Source organism: Cherax quadricarinatus, chromosome 72 (genome assembly GCF_038502225.1).
Source record: "Cherax quadricarinatus isolate ZL_2023a chromosome 72, ASM3850222v1, whole genome shotgun sequence".
Classification (NCBI taxonomy): domain Eukaryota; kingdom Metazoa; phylum Arthropoda; class Malacostraca; order Decapoda; family Parastacidae; genus Cherax; species Cherax quadricarinatus.
Window position 1 is genome coordinate 11,680,663 of NC_091363.1, and position 27,253 is coordinate 11,707,915.

The 27,253-nt window shown below is 42.0% G+C and overlaps 1 protein-coding gene across 1 annotated transcript in view; it reads left to right on the forward strand.

The window, feature by feature from the left end:
• Positions 1 to 26,551, forward strand: part of LOC128701279 (CD151 antigen) — a gene marked incomplete at its 3' end in the record, with an annotated part of 110,141 nt that extends 83,590 nt beyond the window's left edge. Inside the window, 3 exon segments of the mRNA XM_070100425.1 lie at positions 1,432 to 1,529; positions 12,123 to 12,314; positions 26,378 to 26,551. Coding sequence (XP_069956526.1) covers positions 1,432 to 1,529; positions 12,123 to 12,314; positions 26,378 to 26,551 — 464 coding nt within the window.
• Between the last annotated feature and the right edge of the window lie 702 nt (positions 26,552 to 27,253).

Below are 27,253 nucleotides of genomic sequence, written 5' to 3' on the forward strand. Positions count from 1 at the left end.
CAAACAGCACTTCCCTTCATCAGTGTTACCTTGCTAACACTCCAACAGCACTTCCCTTCATCAGTGTTACCTTGCTAACACTCAACAGCACTTCCCTTCATCATTGTTACCTTGCTAACACTCCAACAGCACTTCCCTTCATCATTGTTACCTTGCTAACACTCCAACAGCACTTCCCTTCATCATTGTTACCTTGCTAACACTCCAACAGCACTTCCCTTCATCATTGTTACCTTGCTAACACTCAACAGCACTTCCCTTCATCATTGTTACCTTGCTAACACTCCAACAGCACTTCCCTTCATCATTGTTACCTTGCTAACACTCAACAGCACTTCCCTTCATCAGTGTTACCTTGCTAACACTCCAACAGCACTTCCCTTCATCAGTGTCACCTTGCTAACACTCAACAGCACTTCCCTTCATCAGTGTCACCTTGCTAACACTCAACAGCACTTCCCTTCATCAGTGTTACCTTGCTAACACTCAACAGCACTTCCCTTCATCAGTGTTACCTTGCTAACACTCAACAGCACTTCCCTTCATCAGTGTTACCTTGCTAACACTCAACAGCACTTCCCTTCATCAGTGTTACCTTGCTAACACTCCAACAGCACTTCCCTTCATCAGTGTTACCTTGCTAACACTCAACAGCACTTCCCTTCATCAGTGTCACCTTGCTAACACTCAACAGCACTTCCCTTCATCAGTGTCACCTTGCTAACACTCAACAGCACTTCCCTTCATCAGTGTCACCTTGCTAACACTCAACAGCACTTCCCTTCATCAGTGTTACCTTGCTAACACTCAACAGCACTTCCCTTCATCAGTGTCACCTTGCTAACACTCAACAGCACTTCCCTTCATCAGTGTCACCTTGCTAACACTCAACAGCACTTCCCTTCATCAGTGTTACCTTGCTAACACTCCAACAGCACTTCCCTTCATCAGTGTTACCTTGCTAACACTCAACAGCACTTCCCTTCATCAGTGTCACCTTGCTAACACTCAACAGCACTTCCCTTCATCAGTGTCACCTTGCTAACACTCAACAGCACTTCCCTTCATCAGTGTCACCTTGCTAACACTCAACAGCACTTCCCTTCATCAGTGTTACCTTGCTAACACTCAACAGCACTTCCCTTCATCAGTGTCACCTTGCTAACACTCAACAGCACTTCCCTTCATCAGTGTCACCTTGCTAACACTCCAACATCACTTCAAATCCCCCCAAAATTTTGTCTCCACTTTGATCTAATACGCTCGTACATGCCTGCAGGATGCAAAAGCCTCTACCACTCAAAACCTCCTTCACCCTCTCCCACAACTGTTCTCAGGCTCTCCCCTTCTCCCGTTTATTTTTTATTTTATTCTCATTGTTTACTTACATATTACGTGTCTTCCATTCGTAAGAGCAAATTTTCGTTGCAGGACCCGACACGTCGTACCGGAAGCCGCCGAGGGACCGTGGCTGCTGTAGCATCAACTTCCTCAAATACGTCCTTTTTATCTTCAACTTCATTTTCCTGGTACGTGGATGAATGTGTGTGGTCATGGGGAAATGCGGGTGTCATGGCTTGGTTGGTAGCCGTCTCAGCTCGCACACTGAGGAAGCAGAGTTCGATCACTTAACTAATAGAAATGTTGGGCATGTTTCCTAACATCTGTTGCCCCTGTTCACCTAGCAGTAAGTAGGTATAGTACAGACCTTGGTAATAGATACCGACATGTTGGTCTGGAAGCTTCGCTAATCCCCATCGCCGACACCATACCTGGATTTACCTGGAGAGAGTTCCGGGGGTCAACGCCCCCGCGGCCCGGTCTGTGACCAGGCCTCCTTAGGTCAGTGTCCCAGGAAGCGACCCACACCAGTCGACTAACACCCAGGTACCCATTTTACTGATGGGGAACATAGACAACATGTGGAAAGAAACACGTCCAATGTTTCTACTCTGGCTGGGAATCGAACCCAGGCCCTCACCGTGTGAAGCGAGAGCGTTAACCACCAGGCCACCAGAGCATAATACTGGAAACTACAAAATTTCAGTAACAGTACATACATAATACTTGATTAGGTAAAGCACCACCTACCTAACAGCACAGGAGTCACATGATCCCATTAGGTTAGGTAAGGTCTGTCAGGAAACAGGACAAGTGTTTCCTGACACGGGTCTTAAGTGATGACCTGCCATTGGAGCTTTTGGTAATCTGACAGAGGCCTTCCGCTGGCTTACCGGCCCACCCCTTTAAAAATTATAGTCATTGTTATAACCATTCTTTATGATCCCATTGTCTACCTGTCCTCATTCCAGTATGTCATTCTTCAGGTCACCATACGTCACTCACACCTCACTCTCCGCCTATATATAGTGTGTTTTAACCTCTGGATGTTAGAAGTGATCAGGGTCCCAGGACCGAAACGTTTTCTAATATGTCCTAGTGGTTGCTTACGTGTCTTTCTAGACCAATTTGTCGGTATCTATTACCAAGACTTATACCATTCTTCTTGGTCTGCCCAAAATGCCTAGGCATGCTAGTGGCCTTCTTTGTAATTAATATTTTATAACAAGTAAACCACACGTTTTAAGTTTTACAAGGAAATAAATATTTTCATTTTCATATTGGTGGGTGTGTGGCACTGGCTCTGGCAGGTGCCAGTATTAACACCTAGCTTAGTGCCCCATCTTCCTTTTATCCGGTGCAAACATTAGGCTTCTTCTGCTTCTATCAACTTTTCTGTACTCGACTGAAGAAGCCTACTGTGTAGGCGAAACGTTTCGAAATAAAGATACCTAACTGTTGCATATGTGTCTTACCTAACAAACATTAGGCAGTGCGGGATGCGGGTGTTTTATTGTCTTGATAATGTTTGTCTTTGTTGTGTTGATCTGTGTCGTACCTGCATGTGTCCTTGTGGCTTGTTGTGTAGTAGTGGTAGTTGTCAAAGACACTTGTCGATAGGACTTGGCCTGTGGTGGTGGGTTTTTTTGCGTGGTGTGTACTCACCTAATTGTGGTTGCAGGGGTCGAGACTCAGCTCCTGGCCCCGCTTCTTCACTGAGTGCTACTAGGTCCTGTGTGTGTGTGTGTGTGTGTGTTGCAATGTTGTGTTGGGCAGTGTCGTAGCTGCAAGCAGCCATGTATGGAGTAAGCCTCCACTACCACCCCGCCCAGTGCATTCCACTTGTTCAACTCATACCAACGAAATCCTTCTTATGTCATCATGTTCAGAAAATGTATCCGTTGCCTCCAGTACTTATACATATGTATGAGAGAGAGAGAGAGAGAGAGAGAGAGAGAGAGAGCAGGTGGAGGGGAAGCCAGGGAGAGAGAGAGAGAGAGAGAGAGAGAGAGAGAGAGAAGGGGGGAAGAAAGGATTTAGGGAAGGAGTAAGCGAATGGGGGGGGGGGACACTTTCTTAAAGAATTCGGTGAAACTCTGTTGTGATGGAGGAACCTTCCCTCCTCCAACAGCATATAATGTGATGGAGTAACCTTCCTTCCCCAGCGGCATATGTGATGGAGAAACCTTTCCTCCTCCTCCAGCAGCAGCATATAATGTAATGGAGGAACCTTCTCTCCTTCCCTAGCAGCATCAACATATAATGTGATGGAGGAAGGAACCTTCTCTCCTTCCCTAGCAGCATCAACATATAATGTGATGGAGGAAGGAACCTTCCCTCCTTCCCTAGCAGCATCAACATATAATGTGATGGAGGAAGGAACCTTCTCTCCTTCCCTAGCAGCATCAACATATAATGTGATGGAGGAAGGAACCTTCTCTCCTTCCCTAGCAGCATCAACATATAATGTGATGGAGGAACCTTCTCTCCTTCCCTAGCAGCATCAACATATAATGTGATGGAGGAAGGAACCTTCTCTCCTTCCCTAGCAGCATCAACATATAATGTGATGGAGGAGCCTTCCCTCCTTCCCTAGTAGCATCAACATATAATGTGATGGAGGAACCTTCCCTCCTTCCCTAGCAGCATCAACATATAATGTGATGGAGGAAGGAACCTTCTCTCCTTCCCTAGCAGCATCAACATATAATGTGATGGAGGAGCCTTCCCTCCTTCCCTAGTAGCATCAACATATAATGTGATGGAGGAACCTTCCCTCCTTCCCTAGTAGCATCAACATATAATGTGATGGAGGAACCTTCCCTCCTTCCCTAGCAGCATCAACATATAATGTGATAGAGGAACCTTCCCTCCTTCCCTAGCAGCATCAACATATAATGTGATGGAGGAACCTTCCCTCCTTCCCTAGCAGCATCAACATATAATGTGATGGAGGAGCCTTCCCTCCTTCCCTAGCAGCATCAACATATAATGTGATGGAGGAAGGAACCTTCCCTCCGTCCCCAGCAGCAGCTTACAATGTGATGGAGTAACCTTCCCTCCACGGTCCTAATACTGGGCCTTGCGGGACACCACTCGTTACTGTTTCCTCATTCTGATGTCTCATTCCTTACTCTTACTCTCTGCCTTCTGTCATTCAAGTAATTTATTACGCACCGAACCACTCTGTATTGTAACCCTGACTTATCTAATTTCTGTACTAGTCTCTGGCTTATGGTATTGTAAATAAATACTTTCTCGTAGTCCTAGACGCAGTCCACTCATCCCTCTATTGTTTTATCTGTGAGATTCTGACATTAAACTCTAAGTTCGTAAGAGAGTAGTTTTCCGTCCCTAAATCCGTGTTGGTTTCCTGGAGTCTACCTGGAGGCTATTCCGGGGATCAACGCCCCCGCGGCTCGGTCCACGACCAGACCTCCCGATGGATCAGGGCCTGATCAACGAGGCTGTTACTGCTGGCCGCACGCAGTCCAACGTACGAACCACAGCCCGGCTGATTCGGCACCAACTTTAGCTATCTTTCCAGCTCCCTCTTGAAGACAACCAGGGATCTACTGGTAATGCCCCTTATTGCTGGTGGGAGGCTGTTGAACAGTCTTGGGCCCCAGACACTTAATGCGTTTTCTCTTAGTATACCAGTGACGTCCTTACTTTTCACTGGGGGTATGTTGCATCGCCTGCCAAGTCTTTTGCTTTTGTATGGAATGATTTCTGTGTGCATATTAGGGACCAATCCCTCCAGAATTTTCCAGGTGTAAATTTTGGTTCTCGATATTTATTGTCAGAACTTCAGCTACATCATTTGTGGTGTTCAGTATCTCTGTGCAAATGAGTGACTCTTTGACATACAGGCCAACCCCCCTTGTTGCCTGTTCTTTCTGTCGCATCTGAAAAGGTTGTATCCAGGTATCAATATTTCACTGTCAAAGTAATCCTTTGCGTGGGTCTCTGTGAAGGCTGCAAACACTGCATTTGACTCCCCTAAAAGTCCACTAATGAAAGGTATTTTTGTTGTTGGTGGATGGCTTAAGGTCCTGTATATTAGCAAATATAAATGAGGTTGTGTTGCATATTTGTTGGGGGAATTTTGTTGTTGGCATCAATAGTTGTGAGTCCGGAGGTGCCACTGTGAGTCCGGAGGTGCCACTGGCTGTGCCTCCAGTCTAACAAGGCTCCAAGGTGGTGGACTATTTTGGTTTGTTCTAAAGAATCTCTCAAGTGCTCCAATATCCTTTTCCTTACAATCTTCTCCAGAGATTTTGACAAAATGCATGTTTAATATACTGTCCTGTGATTCCTTCCCTCCTATCTGTCACTCTTTTTACATATGGGGACCAAATTGGCATTTTTTTTACCCAGTTTCCTGGCATCTGCCGTGAATGATTAATAACTACGTAAATGAATACGTAGATCAATGGTTCAGAGAACCGACAGGATGATGAATTAGACGCTTGTGCAACATTTCGATATCTTTATTGTGGAAGCGTTTCGCCAACCAGTGGCTTTCCCAGTCCGGTACAGAAAAGAATGGTTAATGATCAGAACGAGTTTGAGGTAATCAGTCCCTCAGCCTGGAGTCAATGTGATCAGTCCATCACTCTTGATAAGAGTACAATAAATGTTGAGCTACGGTGAGTTTTAGGCTATTTGCTCTTGTAGAGCCCCATGCATATATATCATAAGTGAGACAAGGATACATTGGAGCAGTTCTTAACCTTGTTACGATTACAGACCCTCAATGAAATGCCCGATATGTCCCCCATACCCCCTTCACTAGACTGTCTAAATCAATATCACCACCACCAGTCCTATTAGGTACAAGTATGACTTCAAATAATAATAATAATAATAATAATAATAATAATATCTTCAATTACTACAAGTACATGTACAAGGTATACAGACCATTGCTGACATCACTGACATACTACTATATAGAAAGACGCTTGTTATGCTGAGCATTTCGGGCGAATTAGGTCAGTTTTGTCCCAGGATGCAGACACTGCAAGGCTCCAGGCGGACATCAACCAAATCTTTCAGTGGGCTGCAGAAAACAATATGAAGTTCAACGATGAGAAATTTCAATTACTCAGATATGGTAAACATGAGGAAATTAAATCTTCATCAGAGTACAAAACAAATTCTGGCCACAAAATAGAGCGAAACACCAACGTCAAAGACCTGGGAGTGATCATGTCGGAGGATCTCACCTTCAAGGACCATAACATTGTATCAATCGCATCTGCTAGAACTTTCACGGCGCGCATAACGGAGATAAAACACCTCAATTATTGGGAGCGCTTGAGGTTCCTAAACCTGTATTCCCTGGAACGCAGGAGGGAGAGATACATGACTATATACACCTGGAAAATCCTAGAGGGACTAGTACCGAACTTGCACACGAAAATCACTCAGTACGAAAGCAAAAGACTTGGCAGACGATGCACCATCCCCCCAATGAAAAGCAGGGGTGTCACTAGCACGTTAAGAGACCATACAATAAGTGTCAGGGGCCCGAGACTGTTCAACTGCCTCCCAGCACACATAAGGGGGATTACCAACAGACCCCTGGCAGTCTTCAAGCTGGCACTGGACAAGCACCTAAAGTCAGTTCTGGATCAGCCGGGCTGTGGCTCGTACGTTGGTTTGCGTGCAGCCAGCAGCAACAGCCTGGTTGATCAGGCTCTGATCCACCAGGAGGCCTGGTCACAGACCGGGCCGCGGGGGCGTTGACCCCCGGAACTCTCTCCAGGTAACTCCAGGATGCGACCCTCACCAGTCCACTAACACCCAGGTACCCATTTTACTGATGGGTGAACATAGACAACCGGTGTAAGGAAACACGTCCGATGTTTCCACTCCTTTGCCGGGAATCGAACCCAGACCCTCGCCGTGTGATGGAATTGAAGTTAGGTTTGTACGTCTGGCAGCACGTTCTCTGGTGGTCAGTCAGTTGACCTACTCTAGGTCGCCTATGTGTACTCACCTAAATGTGCTTGCAGGGATCGATTCACAGTTCATGGCCCGGCCTCTTCGCTGGTCGCTACTAGGTCCACTCTCTCTGCTTCAAGAGCCTTGTCGCACCTCTTCTTAAATCTATGTATGGATCATGTCTCTACCGCTTCACTCTTCAGATTGGTGTGTGTGTGTGTGTTGCAAGTGTCGTGGGGTCAGTGTATCTTAAGCAACAAGACTAAGGGTAAGGGAGGGGCAGTGGGTACAGTCTCAAAGGGTGACGCCCATTATCCTTACATGGACATTGCTCTACCATCCCACTACTCTACCATCCCACTACCCTTCCATGCTTATTATTCTTCCCTCCCACTACTCTGTCCTGCCTTACCTACAACACTGCCCTTCCACTATAGTGACTATACCCTGCCAACTGCCTTGCCTTGCCCACTGTACTCTTCCGCTACTCTACTGTACCAACTACTCTACCCTACCCACTTCCTGAATTGCCAACTATTCCTTATCCATTTTTTATGCAGAACTTATGTTTATTCAGACAATAGCTTATATCAGTTTTTGCTGCAACTGCAAAAAAAAATTTTGTTGTGAAAGCAGTGCGTACCATGCGAATTCACATGAATATATTTAGATATATACATGCTTAACAATTCTCAAACAGGCGAAATTATTTACAAACATTATCACTCAATCCACAGCAGGATTCGAACCTGCAAACTTAGAGTCAGAGTACATAGGACTTTATCCACACAGCCAGACTCCAGATATTTATGCTCAATAATAACCCACATGGAGACAGAAACGCAGAAGATTAATTGGTCTGTATATTTCGATCTCCTTCTGGGATCATCTTCAGCTGAAGAGGATCCCAGAAGAGGATCGAAATATACAGACCGATTAATCTTCTGAGTTTCTATCTCCATTTGGGTTATTATTAAGCACTGACAAGTGTTCATTACACTTTAGTTTTCGTTAAATATTGGATTCGTATTATATCAACATTGTGGGGGCTTCTGATTATCTTGTTTGTTACGATCATTTTCTCTTCAGTCCTCCAGTGTTTGAGACTTTTTTAATCCCTGTCCTCATAGCTCAGGTCCTTTATCTCAGGAGTTACGTACACTGAACCTAAATTTGGGATCATGTGTATATGGAGTGGTTAGAGGGAGGGAGAGTATTGTCAGAGACCAGAGATGCGCAATGCTGCTGTCACTTCACGCGTCACTTCCTGTGTTGTCACTGACCTCACCATCATGGCGTCAGGGCCACTTCCTGTCGTCAGTGACATCACGGCGTCACAGGCTCATATATCCCTTTATTTTATGAAAGTTATATCTAGGTCAGCTGATGACATCTTGGTGTAATTTTTTTTTTACGCCATTTAAATTACAGGCTTAGAACTGTTATCGTGCCTTTGCTCATTTCATAACCCAGCAAGTGATGAAGGAAATGCTGAGAAAGTCGGGAAAATGACAGTGGATAATGAAAATGTTAAAAACAAGAGGATTAATGTTTATGGTGACACTGTTCAGATTACTTACGCTGTCTCACTTAAGAGTTCTGTTCGGTGTTGACAACTCCATTCATGGCAGCAGAGATATCAGAGCTGAAAAATATGAAGAGCTTCTACTGCTTGCATGTAGCCAGTATAACATTTAAACTATTGCAACGCCTCAGAGAAGTGGGAATGTACTCTCCGGAGCGAAGGCGAGAGATACATGAATATATATGTGAGATTATTTACAAACATTGTCTCTACGTCCACAGCAGGACTCGAACCTGCTAACTCTGTATCAGAGTCCACAGTACTTTATCACGGAGCTACATCGCTTAGCTTCTTGGGTCTAGCTCTGTGGTAAAGTACTGTGGACTCTGATACAGAGTTAGCAGGTTCGAGTCCTGCTGTGGACGTAGAGACAATGTTTGTAAATAATTTCGCCTGTTTGCGAATTGTTAAGTATATGTGAAATACTTGAATATATGTAAAAATCTCTAGTAAGGCTGATGCATGCAGGGGATGAGATGAAAAGCTGTAAGCCTTCTCCCTGAAAGCTGGCTGCCTTGGATCAAAGTCTAGCGCAAGCTGGACTCCAAGGTGTTGGTCCAGTGTGGGTAGATTGGTAAAGCACTGCGTACCATGTTCCAAGGTTCGTAGGTTCGAGTCTCTTTCAGCCAGAGATCAATGTTTGTGTATATTTCGCCTGCTCTTGCGAATTCCTTGTATATATATATAGATATATATATATATATATATATATATATATATATATATATATATATATATATATATATATATATAATGGTCCCAAACCACCACCATAACAACGTACCGGAGTGAAAAATATGAGACATAGAAGTGTAAAATAGATCCAGTGAGAAGCAGGGGCAGAGGTAAATCACTGGTCACAGGTAAAGGATGTAATACACAAAAATTACCTCTTACCCAAGTACTTACTGATATATGATCAGGTGCAACAGGTGTAGAGAGACTTGCCCTGGGTGGAACTCGGAACCTTCGATTGTGAACAGAAGGCGCAACCACTGAGCCATGAGTCACTGTCGAAGCCAACAAGTATGGTAACGCAACAGAATTTTTTGCAGTGGCAGAGAAAGTAAAGTTTTTGATGTGCTGATTAGTGATATTTTCAGATTTCTGGTATCGTCACTATTATCACTAGTCACTTAAAACAACGACTATGTGAAGCACGCGTTGTTTAGGTGGTTTATTATGATGGCACATTGGCGTTCAGAAATGCGTGTGTGATCTCTTGATGTTTCGCCCACTTATATTAGGTCACAAGTGTTTGTGTTTACCCCCTGCCGTGGTTTGACTTATAGTGTCCATTACTGGTGATTTCCTGATTATAGTCGAGGCAGTGGTGGATACTTGGAATTTGGTGTTGGAGAGAATTGAAAACACTTGTTAGGGAGGACCGTGTATCTGCTTTTAGTTGTGCCTCGTCTAGGTGAATTGAAGATGTGTGCACGGCGCCTGCAGCCTCTGATGAAATGATTAAAGAATTCACTGCACGTAGGAAGAAGCCTCTGATAACGCCACGTTTACTCTCGGTGTCGTGATGTAAGTAGTAATGGAGAACATCGTATTGATTGGTAGGTAGACGCCTATGATGATGCCACGTTCACTCTTGGTGTTGTGGTGCAAGTTGTAATGGAGAACATCGTATTGATTGGTAGGTTTGCGGCAGACATTAAAATGTAGTTCATGACCAGATTTATATAGAGTAGAACATCGAGTAAAGGTGGAATACCGTCGACTTCCTCTTCGAGTGTGAGCTGGAGAGAGGGCTCGACCTGGTTGAGCTTGTGTTGGAGTGCAGAAACGTTGAATCTCTTGGGAGTTATGATGCGAATGCCACCAACATAACGGAGCCAGGTGACCCAGGGGATGGGGCTGATAAGAGGAAAATCTTAAGGCTGAAAGATGTTCCATGTATAGGTTCGCCAGGACAACACTTAATGATGAACCCATTGGCAGACCGAAAGTCTGCTGAAAGAAAGAATTTTCAAAACAGGAAGAGTTAAAACCAACACATAGCTCAGTAAGATTTACAAAATCTCTAGCTGCAATGGGGAGGTCGAGGGTGTCCTCAATTTTTCTTCGCAGATCAGTGTCTTGTCTTGTGCTGTTGGTACTGTAGTAAATAGGGATGTCACGACTAGGTTGGAAAGTTTCTTGTTTCACTTTATATTTAGGATGCGATTAAGATCAGAATGTTTTAAATGTGCGTGACTGATAGTGCCCAGAAATTTTGCTGGATATTTGGCTAGAATCCCTGATTGTTTGTGGGGCCATTTGTGTCTTTATCCATCGTGCTGGTATTTTATGTTCTCTCCTTCCAGGTCTGTATGCTTACAAATAAGCCTACGTGAAGCCTAGTTTTTGAATAATACATTAACTGCATGATCTTTCACTGAATTTACAATAATCAAACATTGACGACGTGGGCACAAGAATTATGATAATCAAGGGGAAGCGCTAAACCCGTAGGATTATACAGCGCCTGTGGGGGGGGGGGGGATGTGGAAGGTATTCAGGCTTAATTCAGGGAACTGGAGCACAGATCCAGTTCCCCTCACCAGCATCAAGGAACCTTCCTTGAGGGGTATGGGCACAAGAAGAGATCAGTGTCACCCTCCGTGGTCCAAAACTAAACTTCAAACATGCTTCCAGTAGCTATCTCAACTCTTCCGTGGGTTTATGTAGAAGTCTTAAGGAGGAAATTAGATCACTACCCTAGCCAATTGCAAGATCAACCAGGCTGTGATGCCTATGTGGGCCAGCAGGCTCCTAACAACAACCTTTTTTTAACAGGCCTACGTAAAGTTCGATCTAAGGCCTGGTTGGTAGAGCAAAAAAACCCACGAAATTGGTCACGGGTATATTACAGGTATGGTCTATATATAAAGCAACACCAACTTTTTTTATTGAAGACTGAATTTTAGGGTAAATGTTATTTACATTCAGCACATAAGATATTTCAAACTACTATACCTTTAAATAATGGTTGCAGCGACAGTTATTATTGGCATTTATTGGTGATAAAGTATATTGATTTAGCCTGCTGGAAATGTACATGCTGTGGGCTTTCTATAAAATTTTAGCACGTATAATTTTTTCGAAATTATTTTTATTATTATTGTTATTTAAATACAAAAGTGTCAGTGCATGAATTATTTCTATTGGTAAGTTACTATACTCCAATGGCCTTTTATATAGAATGTCATGCATTGTTTAAATATTAATACAAGGCTCCTTTTATATCACTCAGCTTGGAGGGTGTGCCGTACTGGGGGTAGCCATCTGGACGATAGCAGAGAAGCACCAGTATGTATGTCTGCTCACCACCACCACCTACGCTGCCACTGCTTACCTTCTGCTGCTAGCTGGTATTATTGTGATATGTGCAGCTCTCCTCGCCTGCTGTGCCATCCTGAAGGAGGACCGCTGTTGCTTGCTTGTGGTGAGTATTCATTTTAATAACTTCAGTTATGCACCCGATATCCATGCTGTAGGTGGAAGTTAAAATATTAGAGGCACATAATGGGTCCAGGGACTAGGTCTCATAGTTTTGATAACTGAGAAAATTGTAGTGGTAATAAACTATTTACAGGACCTCTGTTGGTTGCTTGTGGTGAGTCTCGGCTCATTTTTCGTCATACTGAATGAATCTATCTACATGCCCATGTAGAGCATGGCACTATTGTAAAAAAATAAGCTTTGCAAAACGTAAAATTAAGCTTTGCAAAACGTAAAAAAAACCTGTTGGGTACAACTGGTAATATGTAGAGGAGGAATGGCAAGATGGGTTTTCATTTATTTTAATTAACAATATTAAATACACGGATACCTCTTACCCAATACTTGAATTCTTCCAGCATGTAGTACAGTGTTGTCTTACACAGGCATGATATCCCAGTAAGATTGTAGTATTTTGTTGCACAGGCATGGTATTCCAGTAAGATTGTAGTATTTTGTTGCACAGGCATGATATTCCAGTAAGATTGTAGTATTTTGTTGCACAGGCATGATATTCCAGTAGGACTGTAGTATTTTGTTGCACAGGCATGATATTCCAGTAGGACTGAGTTTTCTTACACAGGACTGGAGTGTTTTGCGGCATAGGCATGATATCCAGCAGGCCTGGAGTTTTCTAATACATTTTCTCGTGGATGCGACCCACAACAGTCGCCTAACACACAGACACATATTTTTAACGCAAGGTGGGAAGGGCAGAAAGTGTGTTAGTAACTTGCCCATGTGATTCTCCATGCCTGGGCATCAAACTCGGGGTGTATTTAAGGACACATGAAGGTAGGACAGCCGATGGCACCGTGAGTCATGGTAACAGCCACTTCTGGCTTACCGTGCTGGACTCGGTGATCTGAGAGGGAATCTGGTGCTTTATTCATTAAGACTTATTTTTAATGAAACAAAGCTGGATACATCAGCAATGTGCTGCTACCCTATTCCATATGATAATTAGTGTGAACAAAACCTAAATATGCTTCACTGTCATAATTCATTATGAAGGCTGGGGCTCATTTACGGTGTTGAAATCTGTCAGTCTAAGCTGGGAGACTTCGGTTAGGAAATGAGGTTAATCGTCAAGTATTTCAGTAAGGGCTCGTCAGCTGCGGGAGCTTCAAAAGTTTTATTAAGAACAACATTCCTGTCGTGGATGTTAGATGTCCCGGCAGTAGTTTAGCATCTGCTGCTCTACCCCACCTTGATTTTAGCCCCAGTGAAAAAAAAAATGTGTCGCTACAAGGTATTGTACCCTAAATAAGATATCCTTACGTAAGAACATAAGAAAGAAGGAACACTGCAGCAGGCCTACTGGCTCATGCGAGGCAAGTCCAAGTCACCTACCGGTTTAGAATAAGAATAAGAAGTTTATTTTGACATGATACATGGTTGTACAGAAGAATATAATAGTTGGGTGTACGTGCCAAAAGCCCCTTTGTATGCAAAGCATTTCGGGCAAACTTAAAAATTAACTTGAGATTACCTGAAGGTTATTCCGGGGATCAACGCCCCCGCGGCCCGGTCCACGACCAGGCCTCCCGCTGGATCAGGGCCTGATCAACCAGGCTGTTACTGCTGGCCGCACGCAGTCCAACGTACGAGCCACAACCCGGCTGATCCGGCACTGATTTTAGGTATCTGTCCAGCTGTCTCTTGAAGGCAGCCAGGGGTTTATTGATAATTCCCCTAATGCTTGATGGGAGGCTGTTGAACAGTCTTGGGCCCCGGGCACTTATGGTGTTTTCTCTTAGTGTACCTCTGGCCCCCTTACTTTTAATTGGGGGTATTTTGCATCGCCTGCCCAGTCTTTCGTAGGGAGTGATTTCTGTGTGCAGATTCGGGACCATTCCTTCCAGGATTTTCCAAGTGTAGATTATGATATATCTCTCCCTCCTGCGTTCCAACGTGTACAAGTCAAGTGCTTCCAACGTTCCCAGTAGTTAAGGTGCTTGACAGAACTTATATGTGCAGTAAAGGATCTCTGTACACTCTCTAGATCTGCAATTTCACCTGCTTTGAATGGAGATGTTAATGTACAGCAGTATTCCAGCCTAGAGAGAACAAGTGATTTGAAAAGGATCATCATTGGCTTGGCATCTCTCGTTTTGAAAGTTCTCATTATCCATCCTATCATTTTCTTTGCACTTGTGATCGTGGCACTATTGTGATTCTTGAAAGTGAGATCCTCAGACATTACTACTCCCAGGTCCCTTACATTATTTTTCCGCTCTATTGTATGGCCAGAGTTTGTAGTATACTCTGTTCTAGTTATTATCTCCTCCAGTTTTCCATAACGGAGTAGTTGGAATTTGTCCTCATTGAACATCATATTGTTTTCCGTTGCCCACTGGAAAACTTTGTTTATATCTTCTTGGAGGTTAACCGTGTCCTCAACAGATGACAGTCTCGTGGAGATCCTAGTATCATCCGAAAAAGGATGATACGGTGCTGTGGTGTATATATCTGTTTATGTCTGATATGAGGATGAGGAATAGGATGGGGGCGAGTACTGTGCCTTGTGGAACAGAGATCTTCACTGTGGCGGCCTCCGATTTAACTCTGTTGACGACTACTCTTTGTGTTCGATTTGTTAGGAAGTTGAAGATCCATCTCCCCACTTTCTCAGTTATTCCTTTAGCACGTATTTTGTGCGCTATTACGCCATGATCGCACTTGTCAAACGCTTTTGCAAAGTCTGTGTATATTACATCTGCATTCTGATTTTCTTCCAGTGCATCCAAGGCCATATCATAGTGATCCAGTAGTTGTGAGAGGCAGGAGCGACCTGCCCTGAACCCATGTTGCCCTGGATTGTGCAGATTTTGGGAATCCAGGTGATTTGCAATCCTGCTTCTTAGCACTCTTTCAAAGATTTTTATGATGTTGGACGTTAGAGCTAATGCTTTGCTACCACCTTTATGGAGTGGGGCTATATCTGTTGTTTTAAGTGACTGGAATTTCACCCATATCCAAGCTCCTCCTCCATAGTGTACTAAGGGCACGTGAGAGGGGTTTCTTGCAGTTCTTAATGAATACAGAGTTCCACGAGTCTGGACCCGGGGCTGAGTGCATGGGCATGTTGTCAATGTTTTTTTCGAAGTCTATCGGAGTTAGGGTAATGTCGGAAATCTGACATACATTTATGGAGTTTTGAGGCTCATTCATGAAGAAATCATTTGGGTCGTCGATCCTCAGACTGATTAGTGGCTCACTAAACACAAGAGTCGTACTGGGATTTCAGTATTTCGCTCATTTCCTTGTTGTCATCTGTGTAAGTCCCATCCTGTCTGAGTAAGGGCCCGATACTGTTACGTTGGTATGTCTTATTACTTTGATAGTAAGGTTCTCACTACATGTTCTAGTGTGGGGTAGTTTTTTACTTAATGGCCTTAGTCTAAGGGTAATACTTACATCATGGCTGATCATCTTGAGTGTCTCTGATATCCTTTCACCAGCCCTCTTCACAGGTTATGTAAACTACTACTATAAAAATATAACTGTATTCTAAATAGATATGTACAGAAGATACAATCACAGCAATCACATTTTCAAAACAAAAATCTACACACTCCTTAGCTGTTCTCCCACATGGTGCATCTCAGCAACTTTGTCCTTCTCTCTTCTTGACTAACTCTGGGCTAACCAGTGTTTTGACACACTTTATTCACCCTGGGTATGGTGGCCACAATTTAAGTTATAAAAACTCACCCCTGGAGCACACATAATGCCCCAATAGAGATAGAAAAAAGGACCCAGAGGTCCTGCCACCTCCATGTCAACAAAAGAAGAGAGAGAGAGAGAGAGAGAGGGGGGGGAGAGGAGCCTAGCTAAGTTCCTCCCACACCCACCAAAAACAAAAGACTGTTACCAAGCACAATTCTCCAGTTACCACAATTCTACCACACCTTAATTTTACTTTTACAAAAAGAAATACAACTTTATAAACTACTTATTTAAATTGTGTGTCTATAGTATAACCTATTATATTGAGAAAAAAGGCTTGACCCAGCTGCCTCTCAGTCCTAAGGGTGATCAGCCCTTATGACATTTAGAGCTAAGTCCCCATCAATTCAATATAATTTGGTATTCCAGAGTAACTGTTACTTATAAATACATGTTGGGTCCTATAGCCCCATAACACCCCCACCTCCAGACGAAGTCTCACAAAAGCTAGCCGTGTCCCTCAGGATATGGCTAGCAAAAAGCATGTTGCTTAAGTCTGAAGGCGGTAAGCAAGACTACTAGAAATGCTACATATTTCCCAGCACCATAACTACTCTTCACTTTACTGTTATTTACAACAGATTGCAGATTTTTAGAAAAGCATTTTAAACATACCCATATACTCAAGGGTGTAACCATTTACAATTTTAGTGGCTTTTAAAAACAATACACATTACAATGCAAGAATTGCAAACAATGTCCACTGTGAAAGCCTGCACCAACAGGCCTGTGCCTCTGCTGCGGTAATCCAGCAAGCAACTGGTACTCCAGGGTGGCATCTTTCTGATCAGGAGACGAGAGTAGAGCCAAATCCAGAGCAGTCAGGTGTACACCAGGCAGGAAACTTCACAAAACATGTCAAGGTGTCTCTCACTTGGTGGCCGAACCAAACAGTGAGACTTCCAGTCAACACTCACGATCCTTAACATGGTCAGGCACTCAAGCCCATCTTCCGAGGTCCCACTCCACACAGATCCTCCAAACTTATGAAGAGGAGGCTGACATAGAACATGGAGGGGTCCAAGGGACCACAAAGGCAAATCGTCGGGCCGTTTTGTATATAGATCACATGAAATTCAAATTCAAATTCAAAGTTTATTCTCTATAAGGATTACAATGCTGAGTTTACAGAATTTGGTTATTGTGTGGTTTACATGTAGTAAAATAATGATTACAGAGTGTACCACTAGAACACCTAGCATGGCTAGGCATTTCAGGCAGACTTAGTTTAATTCTTAATTTTAAAATATTACAAATTATGAGGTAAGTTGGTATTATGGCTAAGTGACTAAATACTAGTTTGTGAGTTTAGCAATGTGAATGCTTTTGTTTTGGCACAGTACATAGTTTCAGTATTGGAGTATCACAGGATTCATTACTTTAAGATTGAGATTAATATTTCTGTTTATGGTCAAATGGGTGAGTGAGTGTAAGTGTGAACCACCAGGTGGTATTCGTGTAGTTAGTTGATGGGGTGTATCAGGGAGATAAGATGTTTTCTAATGGTAGTTTTGAAGGTGATGAATGTGTCTGCAGTTCTAGAGTTCTCAGGTAGGGTGTTCCAGATTTTAGGGCCTTTGACATACATTGTCGTAGAGATGTTTGTGTCTGGTGTTATGCCTGTGGGTTCTGTCACAACTATCAAGAAAGCATTTTAGGTCAAGGTTGATATTGGAGTTTAAGGTCCTGTAGATGTTGATTGCACAGTAGTAAGTGTGGATGTACTGAACAGGGAGTAAGTTTAGATCTATGAAGAGCGGGGGGGGTGTGTTGCCAGGGATGGGATTTGGTGATTATTCTTACTGCAGCTTTTTGTTGGGTTATTATTGGCTTTAGGTGTGTTGCTGCAGTTGATCCCCAAGCACAAATAGCATAGGTGAGGTATGGATAAATAAGTGAGTGGTATAGTGTGAGAAGGGCATTTTGCGGCACGTAGTATCGTATCTTGGAGAGGATCCCAACCGTTTTTGATACTTTTTTGGTTATGTGTTGGATATGGGTGCTGAAATTCAGGTTGTTGTCAAGGTATAGGCCTAGGAATTTGCCCTCATTATGTCTGGTAATTAGAGTGTTGTCGATCTTAATGTTAATTTGTGCATCTCCTGCTCTGCTACCAAACATAATATAGTAGATTTTGTCAGTGTTAAGCGTAAGTTTATTGGCTGTCATCCAAGTCGATATTTTGATCAGCTCCTCGTTAACAATGGTGTTGAGGGTGGCAAGATTAGGGTGAGAGATGACATAAGTCGTGTCGTCAGCAAAGAGAATGGGTTTCAGGTGTTGGGATACGTTTGGAAGATCATTGATGTATATGAGGAAGAGCAGGGGACCAAGGACACTTCCCTGCGGAACTCCAGTATCAAGTGGCCGTGTTGTTGATGCTGTGTCTTTAATTGTGACATACTGATACCTATTAGTAAGGTAAGATTTGAAATAAGCAAGCGCATGGCCTCTTATACCGTAATGGTCAAGTTTGTGGAGTAGGATGTCGTGGTCTACTGTGTCAAAAGCTTTTCTTAGGTCAATAAAAATTCCTAGTGGATATTCCTTATTTTCCAATGCTGTGTAAAGCAGATCTAGCATTTTTATGATTGCATCATTAGTGCTTTTATTTTTCCTGAATCCAAATTGGCAGGGGTTGAGTATGTTTTTTGCTGTTATAAATGAATATAGTCTCCTGTGCACGAGTTTCTCAAGGATTTTGGATAGCAATGGTAAGTTTGATATTGGCCTATAGTTGTTTAAGTCTGTAGGGTCACCACCCTTATGTATTGGTGTAACCCTTGCCATCTTGAGTAGTTTCGGGAAGGTGCTAGTTTCTAGTGACTTGTTAAAAAGTAATGAAATAGCATGAGAAAGGACATGGGCCGCTCGCTTGTACAATAATGGTGGGACATGAGACAGATTCCCCGAGTTATTTTTAAGTGACTTTATAATCTCTCTCGGTGACTTCCGTGGGCTCAGTTGGTGCAAGATAGAAGGAATTTGGGAAATTCCCATCTAGGTAGTCCCCGGCATGGGCATTGGTATGTGGGATTTTATTGGCGAGATTAGATCCTATGGTTGAGAAAAAGTCGTTTATCTTGTTAGCTGTGTCAGTGGAATGTAGTGGTTTCATTAGGTTTAGTTAGGACAATATTCTTGTTTTTTTCAGTTCGTGGGTCCCTAGAATCTGAGAGAGTGTTTTCCAGGTCTTTTTTATATCTCCTCTAGTGTCTGTGAATCTACTGGAGTAGTATAGTTGTTTGGCTTTCTTTATTACTTTGGTGAGAACTGATGAATAGTGTTTAAGAATATCTTTGTGTATTAAGCCCTGTCTATATTGCTTTTCATATTGGTGTTTCTTGTCAATGGATTTCAGAATGGTGCTGGTTAGCCATGGGCAACCAAGCCGTTTGTTTGTGATCTGTTTCGTTTTTATAGGACAATGTTTGCTGTATAGGCTAAGTAATTTGTTAAGAAAAATGTCTGTCCAGTCATCAATACCATTGGCCTTGGAGAATTCTGTAGGCCAGTCAACAGTCTCTAGGTCAGCTGTGAACTTCCTTATTGAGGCCTCATCATGGAGTCTAAATGAGACTTTGTTGTATTCAAGTGGTGGTTTACTAATGTTTGTCAGGAGAAAGGTAGGGTAGTGGTCTGTAGTGCTATCTGTGATTATCCCTGATTTAAGGGGGGCTAATATATTGGTCCATATGTGGTCTATTATGGCTGCACTTGTCTCAGTGAGCCTGGTTGGTTTAGTTATTGTTGGTATGAGAAGTGTGTTGTTCATATTGTTGATGAAATCAGTTACAGGTTGATCATCTAGTATGCCAAGGTTGATGTTGAAGTCTCCAGCTGAGAGAAGGTGGTGCTTATTCATGTGTCTGTTTGTTATTAGTGACTTTAATTTCTCACTGAAATTTTGGATGTTTGTGTGGGGTATCCGGTAAATGGCACCCATTGTTATAGGTGTCTTAAGGTTTTTTACAGTAAAATTAGCAAAAATGTATTTACCATATTCATCACTAAAGCAAGTGGTGCTAATACAAGATAATTGGTTAGAGTAATAGATTGTAATACCACCCCCAACTTGGTTTGGTCTGCAGTTGTGAATTGCTGTGTATCCTGGTAGAGGGTAGATATCTATTGTGTCCTGCTTAAGCCAGGTCTCAGTAAGAATAATGCAGAAGAAGGGTGTCTTTAGTGATTCAAGGAGTGCCAGGAGGTCATCATAGTGTTTGCTTAAGGACCTTATGTTGTAGTTAAGTACTGATAGACTTTTAGCATTGTTTAGGATAGTGTTGGTTTGTGATGCTGTGTAATAAAGGCAGTTACTTTCCAATAGGTTTTGATTGAGTGTCAGATTATGGAGGTTTAGATCAGGGTCAACGTAATCAATCATCTTCTAGGTTTAAATTATGGTTATTTATATCCTGAGTTGTGTGTTGAGTTCTAGTACTGATATCTGTAGTGGTAGGAAGTTTGGACAAGTATATAGCTAGAGTATTTTGGTCATATAGAGTATAGTCACTGCTACACATAATGAAGTTGATGTTGTCTATGTGTTGTGCTGGAATGAACTAAAGTACAACTAGGAATAAACTAGTAATATAAAAATACAAATTAAAAATAGAACAAGACTCTCACGTGGAGTCTATGTTTTGAGCTAGAATGAGCTATAGTACAACTAGGTTTAATCTAATAATATAAAAATACAAATTAAAAATAGCACCAGTCTCTCACTAGTAATTGCACTATGGTCTAATGTAGTGAATTTGGTATTGACTATGTATTGAGCTAGAATGAGCTATAGTACAACTGAGTTTAATCTAATAATATAAAAAAGGCACAAGACTCTCAATTGTAATTGCACTAAGGTCTTATATAAGTTGTTTACAAGAATTAGAGTATAACTAGATTTAAATTGACAGGATAAAATACACAAGTTAAGGTAGCAAAAGAATAATAATAAAAAAAATGAAAAAAATAAAAATGGCAATGACACATCACATACCTTCCTGAACGTCTCATGTTACCGAAGGTTGTCAACCACTGTCTCAACTCACATTTACATATACACTGACCCTCGTCACACTTTTGGCTCCGACTCGACTCCTTCACAGTCAGATGGCTGGTAGAGAGTACTCAGGCTCGCCGAGAGTTCACCACTGCAAAAACAACAAGGTCAGCACATGACAAACACTATGTACAAAGTACGCACCATGCATCTACATGAAACATCTAGAGAGAGCATCAACAACTACATTCTCTGAGCCTTTTATATATTTAACTTCCAAATTAAAAGGCTGTAGGAACAAAGCCCATCTTAAGAGTCTTTGATTGTGGTTTCTCATTCTTTGCAAAAACCTCAGAGGGTTATGGTCACTATACACTATTACAGGATGTGTGGGGGATGTCTGACATACATTTATGGAGTTTTGAGGCTCATTCATGAAGAAATCATTTGGGTCGTCGATCCTCAGACTGATTAGTGGCTCACTAAACACAAGAGTCGTACTGGGATTTCAGTATTTCGCTCATTTCCTTGTTGTCATCTGTGTAAGTCCCATCCTGTCTGAGTAGGGGCCCGATACTAGATGTGGTATTTGCCTTGTTTTTGGCATATGAAAAGAAATATTTCGAATTTCTTTCAGTTTCACTAATAGCTTTAAGCTCCTCCTGTCTCTCCTGGTTCCTGTAAGAGTCCTTTAACTTAAGTTCGATAGTTTCCACTTTCCTGGTCAGCGCCTCCTTCCGTGTATCAGATATTCTAGCATTCCTGAGGAGCTCAGTGACTCTTCGTCGTCTTCTGTAGAGGGAGCGTCTTTCTCCAGTTTACACCTGCTCTTCTTTCTTAGGGGAATATGCCTAGAACATGCTTCAGCTGCCAGGAAGTTGATCCTTTCAAGGCACTGGTTTGGATCCATGTTATTTAAGATATCTTCCAAACATGTTTCATTTAAGACACGGTTTACCTAGTCCCAGTTGATGTTCGTGTTGTTGAAGTTGTATTTTGTGAAGACACCTTCACAGGTACATTCATTCTGCTGATCAGGACCCCTATGCATGTACGTCTGGACTTCGATTAGATTGTGATCGGAATTAGTTGTTTTTTATATTCTTATGTCTCTTACCAGGTCCTCATTATTTGTGAAGATAAGGTCAAGTGTGTTTTCTAGTCTTGTTGGCTCCACTATCTGCTGGCTTAAGGTGTGTTTATTGCAGAGACTTAGTAGCTCATGTGTGTGTGACCTTTCATCTGCGCTACATCCGGGAATTGTTTCAGCTACAACATTATTCGCTACAATCTTCCATTTTGTATGCCTTAGGTTGAAATCACCAAGCAGTAAGATGTTTTTGGGATGGAGCTGGAAGGCTTTCCAGACAGTAATCAATTTTCAGTAGCTGTTCCTTGAACTGTTGGGAGGCTGCATCTGATGGCTTATATACAACCATAATGACTAGGTTTTAGTTTTCGATCTTTGTTGATAGAACTTCAACTACCTCATTTGTGGTGTTCAGCAACTCCGTGCAGATGAGGGACTCTTTGACATACAGGCCAACCCCCCTTGTTGCCTGTTCTTTCTGTCGCATCTATAAAGGTTGTAACCACTTATCCATATTTCACTGTCAAAGTGATCTTTTGTGCGAGTCTCTGTGAAGGCTGCAAACATTACATTAGACTCCTCTAGAAGTCCACTGATAAAAGGTATTTTGTTGTTGGTGGATGGCGTAAGGCCCTGTATATTAGCAAATATGAACGAGGTTGTATTCTGTGTTTGTTGGGGGGATTTTGTTATTGGCATCAGTAGTTGTAGTTTCTAGAGGGCCATGGGTGGCCACTGGCTACGCCTCCAGTCCAACAAGGCTCCAAGGTGGTGGACTATTTTTGTTATTTCCTTCCATTTTCTTTTTCCGTTTCCTGCCACTAAAAAAACACCTGGAGTTGGGTTGTCGTAGCTACTATTGTTTGTCTTGTGGGGTCTGTACCTCCTGGTCCCTTTTAGGAAGGCAATAACAGTTCATATAGTCATTAGATAAGTTACAGTGAGTACTAGAAGTTTGAATATTCTGTTAGGTAATGCTACATGGCTTTGATATTCTAGTAGAGAATAATTACAATATTGAATTAGTTTATAAAGATTACAGAACAGTATTACAATAGAACATTTTAAAATAATTTAGAATATGATGTATTACAAGTAAGTATTTAAAACAATGAAATTTAGACACCCTAATTTTGAAGTAGTAATTGGTTGAGTAATCCTCAGCACAATGAGTAGCTTTTGAGTAACTGGTAGGTATTAGGTACAGTTTGTCTGGTTAAATTTGGGTGATGAGGTGATTTCTTAGTACGTAGTGCCTTAAACTGATTTGCAGACAGTGGTCCTTTAACATGCAGAGCATTGCTGGCAAATTTAAGACTGACTTAAGATTAATAAGGCAATAACAGTATGAGTAATTTTATACATACAGTCACTTGGGTGAGTATAGATTTAGGAGTTACAATGAATACAAAATAATTGAATAGCCTATTAATTCATGCTATATGGCTTTTATCCTGATGGTGCGCATGTGTCTTCAAATTTGTCGGTATTTTATACCATTTCTTAACTTGTAATGTCGGTATCTAGTACCATTAACTATCCAAGAGAATATTAGTAAGAATGTAAGAGAATATTAGTAAGAATATGAGAATATTAGTAAGAATATAAGAGTATTAGTAAGAATATTGTCTTAAACGTGCAGTGTAATGTTGGATGTGTATGAGAGACATTCACTCTTCATGTAGATTGCAGTGTTGAGTATATATGAGACGTGGCTGAACCTGGTGTTGCTGGATCACCACGTGATGACTCTTTATTGCTCTTTTCAACTTCGGTTTAGCAACAATGTGGTGTCCCTCTGTACTAACTCATGAGCTGCACGTCCCGAGGGAGGTAGGACCCAGTCCCTGGACCCATTATGTACCTCTGTAATCTTTTGACTACCGCCCACAGGATGGGTATGGAGTGCATAAACATGTTAACTAAAAAAAAAAATGGTGAGGAGGGCTCTTGCTTCAAGAAAATTTAAGCTACCCTTCCTTCATTCAGATCTGATTCCCATTCTCCAAGGAGTTTTTATGACCCCTACGGGTTTCGCGCTTTTCGCGTGAAAATTTTAATAATCCTTTTAAATCCATTTCTTTTAGGAGGATTTTTTTTCCTTTCGATCATTGTATCCCGGTTTTAATAATAACATCTTTATTTACTACAAGTACATGTACAAGGTATATAGACCATAGCTGACATCAATGACACACTACTATATAGAAATGATTTGTTTGCAATCGTGTCATTACGATTTCGTGAGTCATATAGAAAGCTACTTGTTATGCTGAGCATTTCTGGCAAATTAGGTCAGTTTTGTCCCAGGATGCGACCCACACCAGTCCACTAACACCCAGGTACCCATTTTAAACTGATGGGTGAACAGGGACAGCAGGTGTCTTATGGAAACACGTTCCTAATATTTTCCAGCTGTACCTGGAGTTTACCTGGAGAGAGTTTCGGGGGTCAACGCCCCCGCGGCCCGGTCTGTGACCAGGCCTCCTGGTGGATCAGCGCCTGATCCACCAGGCTGTTGCTGCTGGCTGCACGCAAACCAACGTACGAGCCACAGCCCGGCTGATCAGGAACTGACTTTAGGTGCTTGTCCAGTGCCAGCTTGAAGACTGCCAGGGGTCTGTTGGTAATCCCCCTTATGTGTGCTGGGAGGCAGTTGAACAGTCTCGGGCCCCTGACACTTATTGTATGGTCTCTTAACGTGCTAGTGACACCCCTGCTTTTCATTGGGGGGATGGTGCATCGTCTGCCAAGTCTTTTGCTTTCGTAGTGAGTGATTTTCGTGTGCAAGTTCGGTACTAGTCCCTCTAGGATTTTCCAGGTGTATATAATCATGTATCTCTCCCTCCTGCGTTCCAGGGAATACAGGTTTAGAAACTTCAAGCGCTCCCAGGAGGAGATTCGAACCCCGGACCTCAGTGTGTGAGCTGAGAGCGCTAGTGAACTAGCTACGGGACACCAACTAGCGTGTATTCTGACATGCTAATATTTTGCGTTAGCCATCGTGTATGCTGTATATGTTTTGTGTTCAGCTAGTGTGTTTTCCGACAGGTGCATATATCCTGTATTCAAATATTGTATATACTAACATGGACATAGATTTTGTGTTCAACTAGTATGTATTCTTTTGATGCATTGCAATATATAACTACTTCAGGACGTATAGTTGAGGTGTTTTATAGGTTCCTTAGAATATATTATGTTTCGAGTGTTACTTTGTTTAGCAAGGAATGTCTAAAGTTTGTATTATACCATAGAAGATATTTTCGTGAATAGCATAAAATCCATTAACACTTGTAATTGCACACAAAATCGCTAAAGCTCTCGCTTCACACAGTGACGTCTGGGTTCGATTCCCAGCGAGGGTAGAAACATTGGCGTGTTTCTTTACACCGGTTGTCTATGTTCACCCATCAGTACAGTGGGTACCTGGGTGTTAGTCAACTGGTGTGGGTCGCATCCTGGGACAAGGACCTAATTTGCCCAAAATGCTTTGCATAACAAGGGGCTTTCTATATACATGTATGTAGTATGTCATTGATGTCAGCTAGGCCTGTATACCTTGTACATGTACTTGTAGTAAATAAAGATATTATTATATTAATATTTTATTACTATTATGAGACACTGCAGCAGAGGACTGGAAGCTTTATTGGGAAAACATTTTCCTTGAAACTCAAGGTTTTTGGTTATATAGTTATGAGAAAGCTTGACATGCATTCCTGAGTCATATATTAAGATTCTTTATTTCAATATGATACAATGTTTGTACAGAGGTGAATGACATTCAAGTGTGCATGCAGAAAACTCCGTAATATGCTCATGAGAAACCTTAGTCATAAAGTGTAGCCTTCTGAAGTTTTTACATTCATGATTGGCTTAGCTCTTCTTTTTGATTATAATAATGATAATACATTCATGATTGTAATAATAGTAATACATCCTCTTATCCCTGCACACACATTAATGGGAAAAAAAATTATTCTACCAGGCCTATGCAATAGTCGTTGTGATGAATGTCCAACTAATGGAAATAAGTCACTCTGACTTTTTTGGGTTATCCTAGGTTCTCTACACATATGCTGTTATGTATGATAATCTATGTAACTGTATGTGTGTATACCTGAATAGATTTACTTACTTAACAGAGTTAACACTTTACAATGTGTCTTTGTGTGTGCAGTACACGTTCCTCCTGTTGCTGGTGTTCCTGGTGGAAGCAGTGGCTGGAGTCCTAGCCTATGTTTACGAGGAACAGATCATGGCCGAGCTCTCACATTCACTCACTGCAACCTTCAACAACAACTACATGATTGATCAAGAAGTCACTCAGGCCATAGATCAGATGCAGATTGAGGTAATACTTTTGGTTTGTGGGTAATACAAAGGCACTTACAGCAGAACAGGCCTTGAAGATAACATTTTGCTCAAGGAGAACTTAATCAAAGTAGCTTGAAGCTCTCCCTGAGTAAAGCATTTTAATAATAAAGGTAATAATAATAGTAATAAAGTGCTAAAAGGAAACGTTTTTCAGTGCAGGATCTGCTGACTGTATTACTTGTGTGTCGGAGGGTAGGTAAGGTTTGTCAGAAAACAGGACAAGTGTTTCCTGATGCAGGTCTCAGTCATATGATGACCCTCAGCTGGCACTTTTGGTCATTGACTGAGGCATTCTGCTGGCTTACCAGTCCACAACTTTTAAAAATTGTGCTAACATTTCACCAACATCAAATCTACACTTTCATGTAACTTTATTTTAGTTTACTGTACACATTCACAATAATTTGAAAGCCCATACTTTTCACAGCACGTCGTGCATTTATCTATAATTGCAAATGTTATAAAAAATCTACAGATGAATTATTCTATAGTGGAGGTCTCTAATTTATGAACACTTCAAGTTACACACACAAGCACTTGCAAACACGGCACCTGAGAATCGGTGAAAGTTTTATAAGTACATGTACTGAGAAGTAGTGGTATGAATAGTGTGAAACATGATCATTCTCTGTTCTTATGTTGTTTGTATAAACAATGGCACAGCCTGGATTTAATGATT